At 41.9% G+C, this 12,603-nt stretch overlaps 1 protein-coding gene across 10 annotated transcripts in view; it reads right to left on the minus strand.

Annotated features, from left to right (window-relative positions):
* The window catches only part of SEMA5B (semaphorin 5B), a 365,129-nt gene that overhangs the window by 78,535 nt on the left and 273,991 nt on the right, over window positions 1–12,603 (minus strand). For 9 of the 10 annotated variants that reach the window (XM_082235162.1, XM_082235160.1, XM_082235159.1 and 6 more), the window contains 2 exons: window positions 8,749–9,034; window positions 191–326 (listed from right to left, as the gene is read on the minus strand). In XM_082235162.1, coding sequence (XP_082091288.1) covers window positions 191–326; window positions 8,749–9,034 — 422 coding nt within the window. The remainder of the gene's footprint in view (window positions 1–190; window positions 327–8,748; window positions 9,035–12,603) is intronic. The other variant, XM_082235165.1, reaches the window with a different exon arrangement.

Consider the following 12,603-nt stretch of genomic DNA (forward strand, 5'->3'; position numbering starts at 1 on the left):
GAAATGTCTGTGCGTGTTATGGAGGGAATGCCTATGGGTGGCATGCCTACGGATTTTCCCCTTCTAAAAACTACGTGCGTGTTATGGTCGGGTGCGTGTTATAGAGCGAAAAATACGGTAATTAACATTTACCTATCAAACGAGGAAACAGAATGAGATGTGAGTGAATTGAGGGGTTGCATTAAAATACCTGAAAATTAGGGATGGGGTTGATTGTTGGCAGCCATGCAGATCTTGGATTCTCTTGGTATCGGAAAGGCCCATTAAAGGCTTGCGTAATAGCACTGAGATTGAAGGCACACACTGCTGAAGCAGCAATACTGTTTCTGGAAACAAGGGCAAAAGGAAAGAGAAAAGGAGAAAAATCAATTTAATCTTTAGAACATTGACACTTCCATCATAACAGACATCAAATCTCACTAAAATAAATTGCATGCAAATTACCAGGAGGAAGTGCACTGGGCTACAGGCCTCAGAAGGGAGGAGAAGAATCCTCATGGATTATATGACAATTAGGAGATGTTGAAAAGCCCCTCTTGAACACTGTACATGATTTAAGACTAAGAGAAGCAGTTTTGACATGAAAAGTCACACGCAGCTTAATTCACAAGGAACATTACTACTGATATCCCATCAATCCTGATTGATTATAAGTGGCCTAGTTTTTAAAACCTCTGGTTTATTTTTCAAGGTGAAATTTAATTTTAAGCTCCACAGGTTTCATTGTTAAGGTATTAATGCCACCTCTGAAAAGCACACCTGCCTATAGACCTTCAAATCCATTGGATACTCACCATTTCATATACGTGCTATTTGCATAAAGCTCCAATTGCAAGGAGAGACAGACAGACAGAGGAGAAGGAATACAGAATATGGACTCATCTGGGATAAAAAATGCATAATATCATAGCTTCTGGTTGGCTCGTGAGAATAGCATGCCGAGACTAGATGAGCCTTTGGAGCCTTTTTATATTCTGAGAAGTATTAAAACAGGATGGAGCAGGCAATGTACTGCCCTCCAAATGTTTTCAGACTCCAAGTCCCATCAACCTTGACCACCAACCACACATACATCTGGAATGCTATGCTTGAATGACGGCGAAAATAACTCAAAGTCCCAATACATGGTCTGAAGGTGCACGATGCAATAGCTTCCTGAAACTAACTGCCTGGACACAAGACTTTTACATGTTGCCATGAGTTCCACAGACAAAAGCTGGGATAGAAATGAAGGAAACAATTCTAAAATGTTCCCGACGCTCACTGTTTGAAACTGCCCTTCCCTTCCCTAAATAGTCATTGAACTTCAGCTGTGAATTCAAGCAATTTCCTGTGTTGATTTTGAATATACAAATTACGTAGTATTAAAAAACAGAAATCTCTTTACATTTCTGGCAGGAGGAGCTTCCCTTTAAGATAGACAAGTAAAGCTTCAGCAGGTCACTTGTATCACTAGGAATATGCACTCAGGATCACTTACTGTGGATACCGTGGGTAAGTTAATCAAGCAACACTCTCAATTTGGCATCCTTATTTAGGAGGCAAGCCTCCATGTGGTGAAGGTGTGTCCTTGGGTGTAGAATTGAAATGGCAGCCTACTCTCCATTATTAAGGTAAGTCATTAAACAAACACAGGGAAGCATCTGAAAAAGGTTCTCCTTGTACACACTCCTTTCCCCATTCCTCAAAGGCATTGTGCTTATTTACAACAGGTGTGGGGAACCTTTGGCCCTTCAGATGTTACTGAACTACAACTCCCACCAGCCCCAGCAAACATGGCCAGTGGCTAGGGATGATGGAAGCTGTAGTTCAGCAACACTGGGGGGGAGGGCGCAAAGGTTCCCCACACCTGTCTTACAATCTTCTCCTAATTCTCCTCCACTATGGGATGCAGGCAAGCTACAATTATTCACACTAAACAGTTGAGAAAATTAGGCTGAGATTTCATGCTTTGCCAGGAATCATATCCACATAAAGGCCATCAGACCAAGCTTGTAGAGTCCAGCTGAGGACTCTAAAACATTTATATGCTATTTTACAAGGTGGGGAGAGAAAAGGACCAACAAAGAAGAGGAAATCAGAGAGAGCTGAAAATTGTAAAGAAGAGGCTAAAAATACAGAAAGCCCTTTCAGAACAACATGACAGACTTTGTCACCGTGCTGTGTAAATGTCTGAATGACTGCTTTATATATCAAGTTGCTAATGGTAGCAATTTGAACTACTATGAAAAGAATTTTTTTACTAAACCAGTAATTACTTAAGAACACATATCTAAGCCGTGTGATTTTAGGCAGGCAATAAGCGGAGAAGGTCCTTCCCTTCCTTCCTTCTTTTTTTTAAAAGACGCTGCTACACGAAGAAGCAAAAAAAAGATGCTTCTATTTCATTCCTACTTTGTGGTACGAGCAGTATGTATAGAAGGCCTGTACAGAATTGTATCATACCAATTTAGGGCACCATCAGCAGCTTGGAGGAAAGGTGTGATATAAATGAAATGAAATGAATGAATGAATAAAAGCATGCACCTCATAAACTACTTGTAGGTCCTCCAACATTTCTTTATGCTTAAATGATGCACACCACATCTCTCTCATTTGTTCCTACAAAGAAAATTTCCACCATAACAATCCCACCATGTTAGAAAACTAACCCAGAAAACTACCTCAATCTGAAGTTGACTGGGAAATGCCTTTTTGCCACTGAGAAAGCAAGACATCACTTTTAAAACATTACTATTAAGATTGCGTGTTCTCCTTTCCCTCTTTCCCCTCACAGCCATCCTTCCATTTCACTGAGCAATGGAGCAGTAGGCTTTGAACTTGTCAAAGCACCACATGCTAAACCTTTCTTTGCTGGTATCTGAGTGATATTGACATGTTGCGTGTTCACAGAAGGCAGTTCTTTAGACAAAGCTAATGACGAGTGACAAGTTAATGCCTTCAGGCACAAGGAGAAGAAGAAGAAAAACAATCGTCTAAATAAAACTGCAGATTGTTTGAGATCGGAGTGGGGCTTCCAAAACAAGCTGCCAAACGTTTCATAGCAAAGTTCTCCCCTCAGAACTGCAAAGGGACAAAATCAACACAACCCTGGATTGCCCTGCAGCTTTCTGTCGTTAGAGCTGGCACACTGGCCCAAATAATAAACCACTCGCTTGCACTGTTCTTGTGCACGGAAAGATGCAGAACTAGAGCGTGAAAGATGGGCTGGAATGACCGTAAAATCACTGATCTGGAAACAGTCATAAAGCTGATCCAAGCACTCCAAATTTTTGAAGGAGGAAATACAAGGAAAGTATTACGAAATATTTATGTGTCATCCGCATCTGTCCATTACCTCATGACCATCGGTGAGACTGCAGTAAGTCGCAGCATAGTGAGCTGCATGTGCTGATCTGACCTCCTGGCGGGAGGTCAGATCACTGCTGCTTTCCAGGATGATGAGGGGGAGGCACCTGGGAGGGCAAGGCAATGTGTTTGACCACACCACCATCCCTGCCATTTCTCTGCTTCCCCTCCTGGTAAGAAGCAGTGACTCAACTGCCAGCAGGTCAAGTAAGTGTCTCCACCCCACTGTGCCATCCACTACTGTGAGACAGTATGCTGCATACCACGCTATGCTACGGTATCATAACTCCAGAGCATCCTGGTGCATTGTTAAACGATGTTTATAATTTCAAAAATTATTCTGACTCACTGCAGTGGGCTAAATTCCTAGATACAACAAATCCCTCTGGTGCACAAATGAATTGCCTGTATCGAGAGACTACCCCTCCCCCACCCTGAATCCTCAGTATCATTATGACATTATATTCTCAAGGTTCCTTGGAATTAGCCCCAGGCATGATACTAGATTTCAGTCATAGAGCTGATGCACTGAAAGCTATTTCTCAAGATTATCTCCAGCCCCATGGCACTCTTCATTTCCCAACATGCATGACAAGAGTCCGGACTTGTGCACATGCCACATTTTATCGACTGGCTGAAACATGGACGTGCAAGTAGCTGTAACCCAACCTTCTAAGTCTGTGGATCATTGTCTTAACAATAAAATAATTCTCCAGTATGTCAAGATATATCTACAGTCTGTTGCTAATTTAATATGTGATTCAGAGGGCAGACACCACTGGATAAAATGAGTTTATAATTCTGCAAAAATGTGTACATGCAACCTCTAAGAATGGAGTCAGAAACAGAAGGGCATTATTGTATTAAGACAGCACATATGCTTTCTCTACAATTCCTTCAGAGCCTGAGAAACAAATATACAGTGGTACTTCTGGATGCAAGCGGGATCCGTTCCGGAGCACCGTTCTCCTCCAGAAGCGAGCGCAACCCATGTCTACACATCTGCGGGTCGCGATTTGCCGCTTCCGCGCATGCGAGAGCAGCGAAACCCGGAAGTAACGCGCTCTGTTACTTCTGGGTTGCTGCAGCGTGCAACCTGAAAATACTTATCCCGAAGCTATTTCAACCCGAGGTATGACTGTACTCTTTTCACATTGTTCTGTTGGGTTTCCTGCCATGTGCCTCCTGCCCTGTAAATTCCTGCATCTGCTATGTGGAGTTTGGAAGCATCAGCACAGTTACCAAGTGACTTGCTGGAGTCAGATGTGCTAGACAAGAGTGGCTAAGACTGAAAGTGGGGTGCTGTAGGCATACTCATATCGAAGCACCATCTCTACCTCTCCTCTCCCCTCCTCACCCCGACTTTACATTCATATATTTGTGCACTGTCCCGTTCTGAGAGACAGCCCTACATTCTACATTCAGGCCCACTGACAATTATGCCAGAATGTTGAGGGGAAAAGTCCAAAAGCTTTTAAATTGGGTTTCAGTGACCCTAGTGAAAACTTTAATAACAACTGCTTAAATATTTCATAGGTTTCTTCCCTAAATAGCCATCTTTCTTGCTGACTTAGCTCTGCATTACACAACAATGAGCAATAAATCAGACTATAACATGTTTTTCACAATGAAGCGCACCATGCTGGTTGATGCCCATTTTTTGGAGAATTGCTTCTGACCCCATTAAATGAGAATCTTTGAGATTTGAGTATATACACATATATTTTTCTCTTCCTTCAAGAGTAAATATGCCTTACGATAAAAATAATACACCTTTAATGCATCAGTTATTATACTACTGCAGCAAATGGAAGACTTACTTTGTATGCAGAATGCATACAGCATGGAATAAGTCCTGATAGAAGTTAAAAGAATAATTACCATTATTTGTCTAGTTAGCTGACAAATTGGAACTTTTCTCTGCTTTGAATTCTTGAAAGAACACTGTGTCATAGCACAAAGCCCCTATTTGATCTAAGTTTAGCTATTATCAATAATAATTTTTTTCTATTCACTTCTTTTGCAGTTACATAATGCTTTTTTTCTTGCAATGTAAAAGAAAAAGAGAAGTCGTAATTGCATATTTGGTCCTTTTGCCTCTTGCTAACAAGACAGCAGTCTAAACAATTACGGGGTAAGATGAGGAAAACCACACTAGATTCTGCACATACACTCTCTTCATAAATCAACAGAGCTGGATTAAACATTAAAGCTTACAGGGAGTTACAGGGTGTGTCTAATGGTGACTGTCCACTAATGGAAAGAAAAACCTTCATCAAAACAAGAAGGCCCGTTCTCATGTTGCTGCTTTCCAGAGCTCTTTTGGAGGAGGCCCATGAAGCATGGCCTCAGATTAGGATCACAGGGTCCAGATTGGTTCATATGGGGAGTGGCAGTTCTTGCACCTTGCAGCACACACAAATGTGCTCCAGAGGATTAGGGGACTCTCTGCAGTATGTTTAGGTGCAGTATAGGGTGCTGCAGGAGGGATTTATGAAAATGGCATCTTTCAGTGGACTGCTCTCCCCCAGGGAGGCTCACTGGTGCCTTTGTTACATATCTTTAGCCTCCAGGCAAAAACATTCCTCTTCTCACAAGCCTTTGGCCAATTAAACAATCTATGGCCTTTTAAACTGTGTGCAGGGTATTGTCCCTGCGTGTTCTTGTGGTATGCATTTTTATGTTTTTAGGAGGGGTGGGGAGATTACTGAAGGGGGGAGGCAGCGAATAATTCAGCACCTCTCTGCCCATGCATCTGTTCTGCATGTCAAATTGCATCCACACTCCTTCTTTTAATCATAATCACAGCAGGTCCACATTTAAAGCCCTAAGGATGCTGCAGTTGTGTGTAGTTTGGCCCCTGACTATTAAATCATTTCTGTTCCTCTGTCAGGGCCTTCTTGCATGAGCACTGCAATTCAGGAATTATGAACTCATGCAAGACCCAAGTCTTCTGAGAAACTGAAAACAACAACCTTGCCTTCTGTGAAGACAAAAATGAAACATAAAATATAGGACCCTTCATAAGTTCCTGGCTTCTACCTTGCACGGTTCACACAAGCAAGCTGCTTATATGAGCATGCACTTTAGCACAAATCAATCCTGGCCTCTCATCGGAGCCACCTCTTGGATGACAATTCTTCAATTCTGTCAAAGATAAGTCATACACTGCTACTCTGAGAACAGTTTTTCAGATAATTACAACTTTTAAGAAATCCTCTTCTCCACAAGTGGCTAATTCAAATGATTAAAGTAGGAAGGTTTCATAATCTGGTGTCTAGACAGTACTGTCCCGCATAGTAGCTAATCAGATTTTCTTCTTTTAGTTCATAATTAAAAACAAAGTTCTTATATTCTAGTTAACACAAAAATGTTGCAACCAAGAACCATCAACATCTATGACTAACAGCTCATTTCTATGTATGATTAAGTAAACAGTAAGAAGTATACAATACATTGAAATGTGTATAAAGAAGAAAGCAACCTTCCAAAAAAATAATAATTCTATTTTTATTTGCAAATGCAATCAATTGCTTTTTTACATCTAATATAGCTTACTTATACAGTGGAGCCTTGGGTTGCAAATGTGATCCGTGCAGGAGGCACATTCACAACCCACAGCATTTGCAACCCGCAACACCACGTCTGTGCACACGTGTGACGTGATTCGGTGCTTCTGCACATGCGCAAAGTGTGATTTAGTGTTTCTGTGCATGTGCAAGCACCAAAACCCGGAAGTAACCCGTTCCGGTACTTCTGGGTTCGGCGCATCCGTAACCCAAAAACGTGCAACCCGCAGCGTTCGCAACCTGAGGTATAACTGTACTATAGTCTTCATTAGTGGCAGTAGTTACTTCCAAGTTTCTGAATGAGAAGTTTCTTTACCTTTACTGGAAATAACTAATACAGTGGTACCTCGGATTACAGACGCTTCAGGTTACAGACGCTTCAGGTTACAGACTCCGCTAACCCAGAAATAGTACCTCAGGTTAAGAACTTTGCTTCAGGATGAGAACAGAAATCGCAAAACAGCGGCGCGGCGGCAGCGGGAGGCCCCATTAGCTAAAGTGGTGCTTCAGATTAAGAACAGTTTCAGGTTAAGAACGGACCTCCAGAACGAATTAAGTTCTTAAATCGAGGTACCACTGAAAAATAGCATATTCTACTTAAAAAATTAGGCAGAGTAAGATTTGGGGCTACATTTGCAAATGAACAGTGAATTTTATTTAGCATCTTTTGAATTTTCCCTCCCTTGGTTTTCTGGTCAAAGTTGGAGATGTCTTCCTTTGTTCTGCTGACTTCATCACTGTAACTAATAACACAACCCTATGTATATTTATTCAGAAGCTAAGTCCAATTATGAGTCTTACTTTCAGGTAAAGTACGCATAGGGTTGCAACCACAGACTCCCAGCTGTTAGCAAGGATAGGTTTACATCTAGCTCAGATGTAATAGAAACAAGTGCACAGTAATAGACACGAGTCCACAGGTGGACTGAATTATGTCTTTTTCTGGACTGGTCATTATATATATATATAGAGAGAGAGAGAGAGAGAGAGAGAGAGAGAGAGAGAGAAGAACATACTAATAATATGAATATCACCAATAATATAATTTGGGTAAAAATCACAGTTCAAAAATAAAGTAAGAATAACACTGAATGAAGAACCACCTATTTTGCCTTACAAATATTAGAATTATAGGTGTAGAAGAAGACAGATAGGTGTAGAGGAAGACCAAGCATTGCTTCGCTTATTTTACTTAATCTGGCTGCATTTAGACATCACAATAAACCAAGCCACAGTGAACCTTTGAGTTAAGTACTCCCACCTCCCGCTGCCCAGCACAAATGTGAGTTCAGAAGATTTCACTTCTATTTTTGATTAGTTGCAGTTTATTATTTAATCCAAACCCAATAAACATTGGTTAACCGTAACTATAGTTTGCTTAAAATAAATCAAACTATGGGTTATAAAGCTGGCTTATTTCAAACAAAAGTTAGGTAAGATTAACAGCAGATGCAACATTAGTTTGGTTTGAGATGCATTGCTAAACTGAAGCTAACAGAAAACAGATGCAAAAACTTCCAGTCTTTGCAGCAGAGGAGACACACACATGCACAAGGTCATATAAATTGGCTTCTGTCACAACAAGCCATCATATTATGGTTTACTGTAATGTCCAAATACAGCCTCGCTAAATTGAACAATGAAAGAAATTTGCCTAAATACCAGTACTAGAAAGTGTGTATCTGAAGAAGTGTGCATGCACACGAAAGCTCATACCAAGAACTAACTTAGTTGGTCTTTAAGGTGCTACTGGAAGGAATTTTTTTATTTAGAAAAAGGAGGTAAGCATTATAAGGAAGTAAATAAGGAGCAAGAAAAGCAACAAACTCACACATTGGTTGTAAACACTCCATAGATCAAATCTTGTTCAGGTAGATAAAATGTGCTTTGCAGTTCATTGTAGTAGAAAGGGATTTCACCAGAACGGGAGCAGTTCAGCCGAGCCTTCATAAATGTTGTCCATGTGTCCTCCAATAAAAATCTCCCCCCAATGTCGTTTTTGCAAACCCTTCCCACGCGAGAATAGACAGTTTTCCCACAGTCATGTTCTACAGCATTCTCACGGAAAAAGAAGTAAGTGAACAAACCAATGTCATAGGCAGCAATGAAGTTGGGCTCTGGAGAAAAATAAAGCCATAAAAAGCAATGAGATTTACATAGAAAGGGTTGGATTTACACAGCCTGTGGGGATAAAGGTTCAGGAGTGATCAGAGGATGAGAAAGAGGAAAACAAACCTCTTTTTTTTCTTTTTTACAACATCCAAGAAACAGGAGAACACAATAGGCTTGTTTTTATGGGCACATTTATCATCTGATGACTACATCATCAAGAGAAGACCATGAAACCATGTGAGGGGGCTGCAGGGTCCATAGACTAATTCCACCCCAAGCTGAAGCTGCGCACCATAGCCATGCCCTCTGGTACATATGTGGAGCTTTTTGTCATGTTGGTATGTACAGAGAAACAGAGAAGTGTTTCTGCACATGCCAATGGAAGAAAAAGCTCCACATGCATACTGGTGTACAAAAGTAGAACTCCTCAGCGCAAGGAGATACCCTAATTGGAGATTAACATGCATAGTATTCTTTTGCACAGGAGCTGAACACGTTGGTTATGTGATTGCTTTTCCACTTTGTGCAGCTGTGATAAGAACCTAGCCCACAGTGCCCCACAAATGTCCTTTCAACAAGTGGGGAAGTTTCATGTGAATGTGAGTACACATACACTTCTGAAATGGTACACACATGGAATGCTTATTTTAAGATGATGCCTGCTACAACACACATGTACATTATCTACCGTATTTTGTGCCCCATAAGACGCTCCGGCCCATAGGACGCACCTAGTATTTTGGGGTGGAAATAAAGGGAAAAAAATTTATTCCCCCCCCCCAGGTGCAGGGCTGGAAGAACCAGGTCGGGGAACAGTGGGAAGGCACGCTCTGCCTCCCCGCTGTCCCCCGAGCTTGTGGGGCTGGCAATGGGGAGAAGTGCGCTGATCCCGGGACTGCAGGCAGCTCTGCGCCACCATCCAGAGCGGGGTGGGACTTCACGCCCCTCTCTGGATGGCGGCGCAGAGCTGCACTGGTCCCAGGACTGCAGGCAGCTCTGCACGGCCACCGGGAGCGGGGCGGAGCTTCGCCCCCGGCTCCCGGTGGCCGCGCAGAGCTGCGCTGGTCCCAGGACTGCAGGCAGCTCTGCGCAACCCTCGGAGCCGGTCTCCTGAGGGTTGCGCAGAGCTTCCTGAAGCCTGGAGAGCGAGAGGGGTCGGTGCGCACCGACCCCCCTCGCTCTCCAGGCTTCAGCGAAAGCCTGCATTCGCCCCATAAGACGCAGGCACATTTCCCCTTCATTTTTGGAGGGGGAAAAGTGCGTCTTATGGGGCGAAAAATATGGTAAACACAAAAAATATTACTTCAGAAATAGTTTTTATCCAAGTGTAAATTTAGTAAACTGACTAATGAATCAATTAATCAACAAAAACTCTTATGATTAAATTAAGCTGTCTTGAATTGGATTGCCTAGTTATTATTCTTCCTGTCTGATTTTTTACAAGTGGTGGGCTGTGTGTGTGTGTGTGTGTGTGTGTGTGTGTGTGTAGCAAGGGAGAATTCAGTCATGTGATTCCTCACTCACAGTCTGAAATGGCATATATTCCAGAAGCAGTTTTACCACCTCATCTGCCTTTTGTACAGATTGACTACTTTGAGCTACAGGGATGGTCAATACTATAAGTATTTTCAAAAATACAACAAAAGAGGGAGGAGTGGGAAGAGGAACATCAACTGTTATTTCCTAAAATAGTCAGGTGCCTCAAGGACTGAGGCTAATTGATACTGTGATTAAATGGTGGGGAGCAGCACACTGTCCTTTTTCCAGCAATCTGCCAATTTCCTTTGCTGCAACTAATACATGTCACGGTCAGATACAAGATCCTGGGACCAGTAATGTTCCTGCAATTCACATATTTTCCCCAAGTTTTCTACACACTAGAGCTGGGCTTATCCCAAGTGCCTCCCACGTTTTTAGGCCTAGGAGCACAGCTTAGAAACTGCTGTGGGCACCACAAAATACCCATCTACAGGAAAAAGGTAATGCTCAGAACCTCCCTCTCCAAACAAACAAAACACTAGCATACACCACAAAACTATGTGCTAGTGCTGAGGGGCAGCAAACTGTGGGCCCAACTCTTTCCTCTTAGTGGAAGAACAGAATTTGAGGCATAAATATATAAACAGCATACAGCAGTGATTATTGTATAAAATGACAATTCAAGAGAAACCTTTTGGAAATTAAGTCACACTGCTAATACTAGACTTGGACCACCTCCTCCACTGCCTATTTCTCCCTCTTTCATCCCACCCTAGTGCTTGAGAGCATGCTGTGTATCCATGTGCTCTGAGTGTGCATGGAGGTACCTGCTTAAAGACTCAGCTGACAGACCATACAGGTAACGGCTGTACAGCAGCTAAACAGGTGGACAGACAAAGCCTACAGGGAAAGGGAAAACTGCAGGTAGGGTTATTTGCTTGTCAGCTGGAGCTGTGCTGAATTATGATGAATGGAAATCCCCCTGAAGGTACGGAGAGATACGTTACTATGCAGGAGGCAGCATTCACCTGGGTTTAAGCAGTATTTCCAGCAGAGAAAGCTCCCTGCGATGTCAGCCTTGGAGGAAGGGACATCGCACGAGTATCCAAGTATGTATTGGTTTTTTCTGTCAACTAATTAATTGACCAACCACTGAGCTCATCAAAACAAGAACAAAACAAACATTTTAAGTCATTTTGCAAGACTTGACCTAATGCAGGTGTGAACGATATCTTCACCCATCCCTCACTGTGAAATGTATTGATGGCATTGCGGCAAAGTGCATTTTTAAAGGCACCAGCACTAGTTTACTGTCTCGCTGAATTTGGCCAACTGCAATAATCCACTGACATCTGGCTGTTGTCATTAAAGCCATTCCTTACACTTGAGAATGAACCATTTTCTGTAGGTAATATCTCTATATCACCCCATAGATTAAAGTCTATGTGCAAACATCCCAAAGAACAAAAGAACAGCAAAGTAAGGTATGTATTGACGGCAGTGCATCCCCAAATCCCAAAATGGCTCTAGATTATGGTTTGTAGTACATGCTTTCACTACTGAATGTCCCCTGCAGCAGAAAGTAATACTGGGGCCCTGTGAGGATTCTGCTGGCTGCGTGAGAAAGCAAACTAAAGGGTACACTTTCTCTGAACCCCTTCCTCCTCCCATGAAAATTTGTACTAATGATTAAGACTGGAATTTTGAAGTCATGAATTCCAAAGGAATCTTGATGCATTTAAAATGGGGCTATTCTGCAATATGCTAAGTTCTGCTTTCCGATAATGCTTTCTGAGTGACTCTATACTATACGTTAGCCTTTGAATAACAGGGAAGCTTTTTTGTATGTGTGGCCTAAAAGTAAGAAATGCCCAACAACAGGGCAAAATAATTACAATATAAGGTAAGAAGAGGGGTTCAGGACTATATCTACATAAAGTAATAAAAAAGTTTATTCAAATCATATGTGGCCAACTCATTAACAAGAAACTTGTTTTATTTTTAGGAGATCTGAATAATAATAATAATAATAATAATAATAATAATAATAATAATAATTATACCCAGCCCATCTGGCTGGGTTTCCCCAGCCACT

This window comes from Podarcis vaucheri (assembly GCF_965113315.1).
Source record: "Podarcis vaucheri genome assembly, chromosome: 1".
In the NCBI taxonomy this organism is placed as follows: Eukaryota; Metazoa; Chordata; class Lepidosauria; order Squamata; family Lacertidae; genus Podarcis; species Podarcis vaucheri.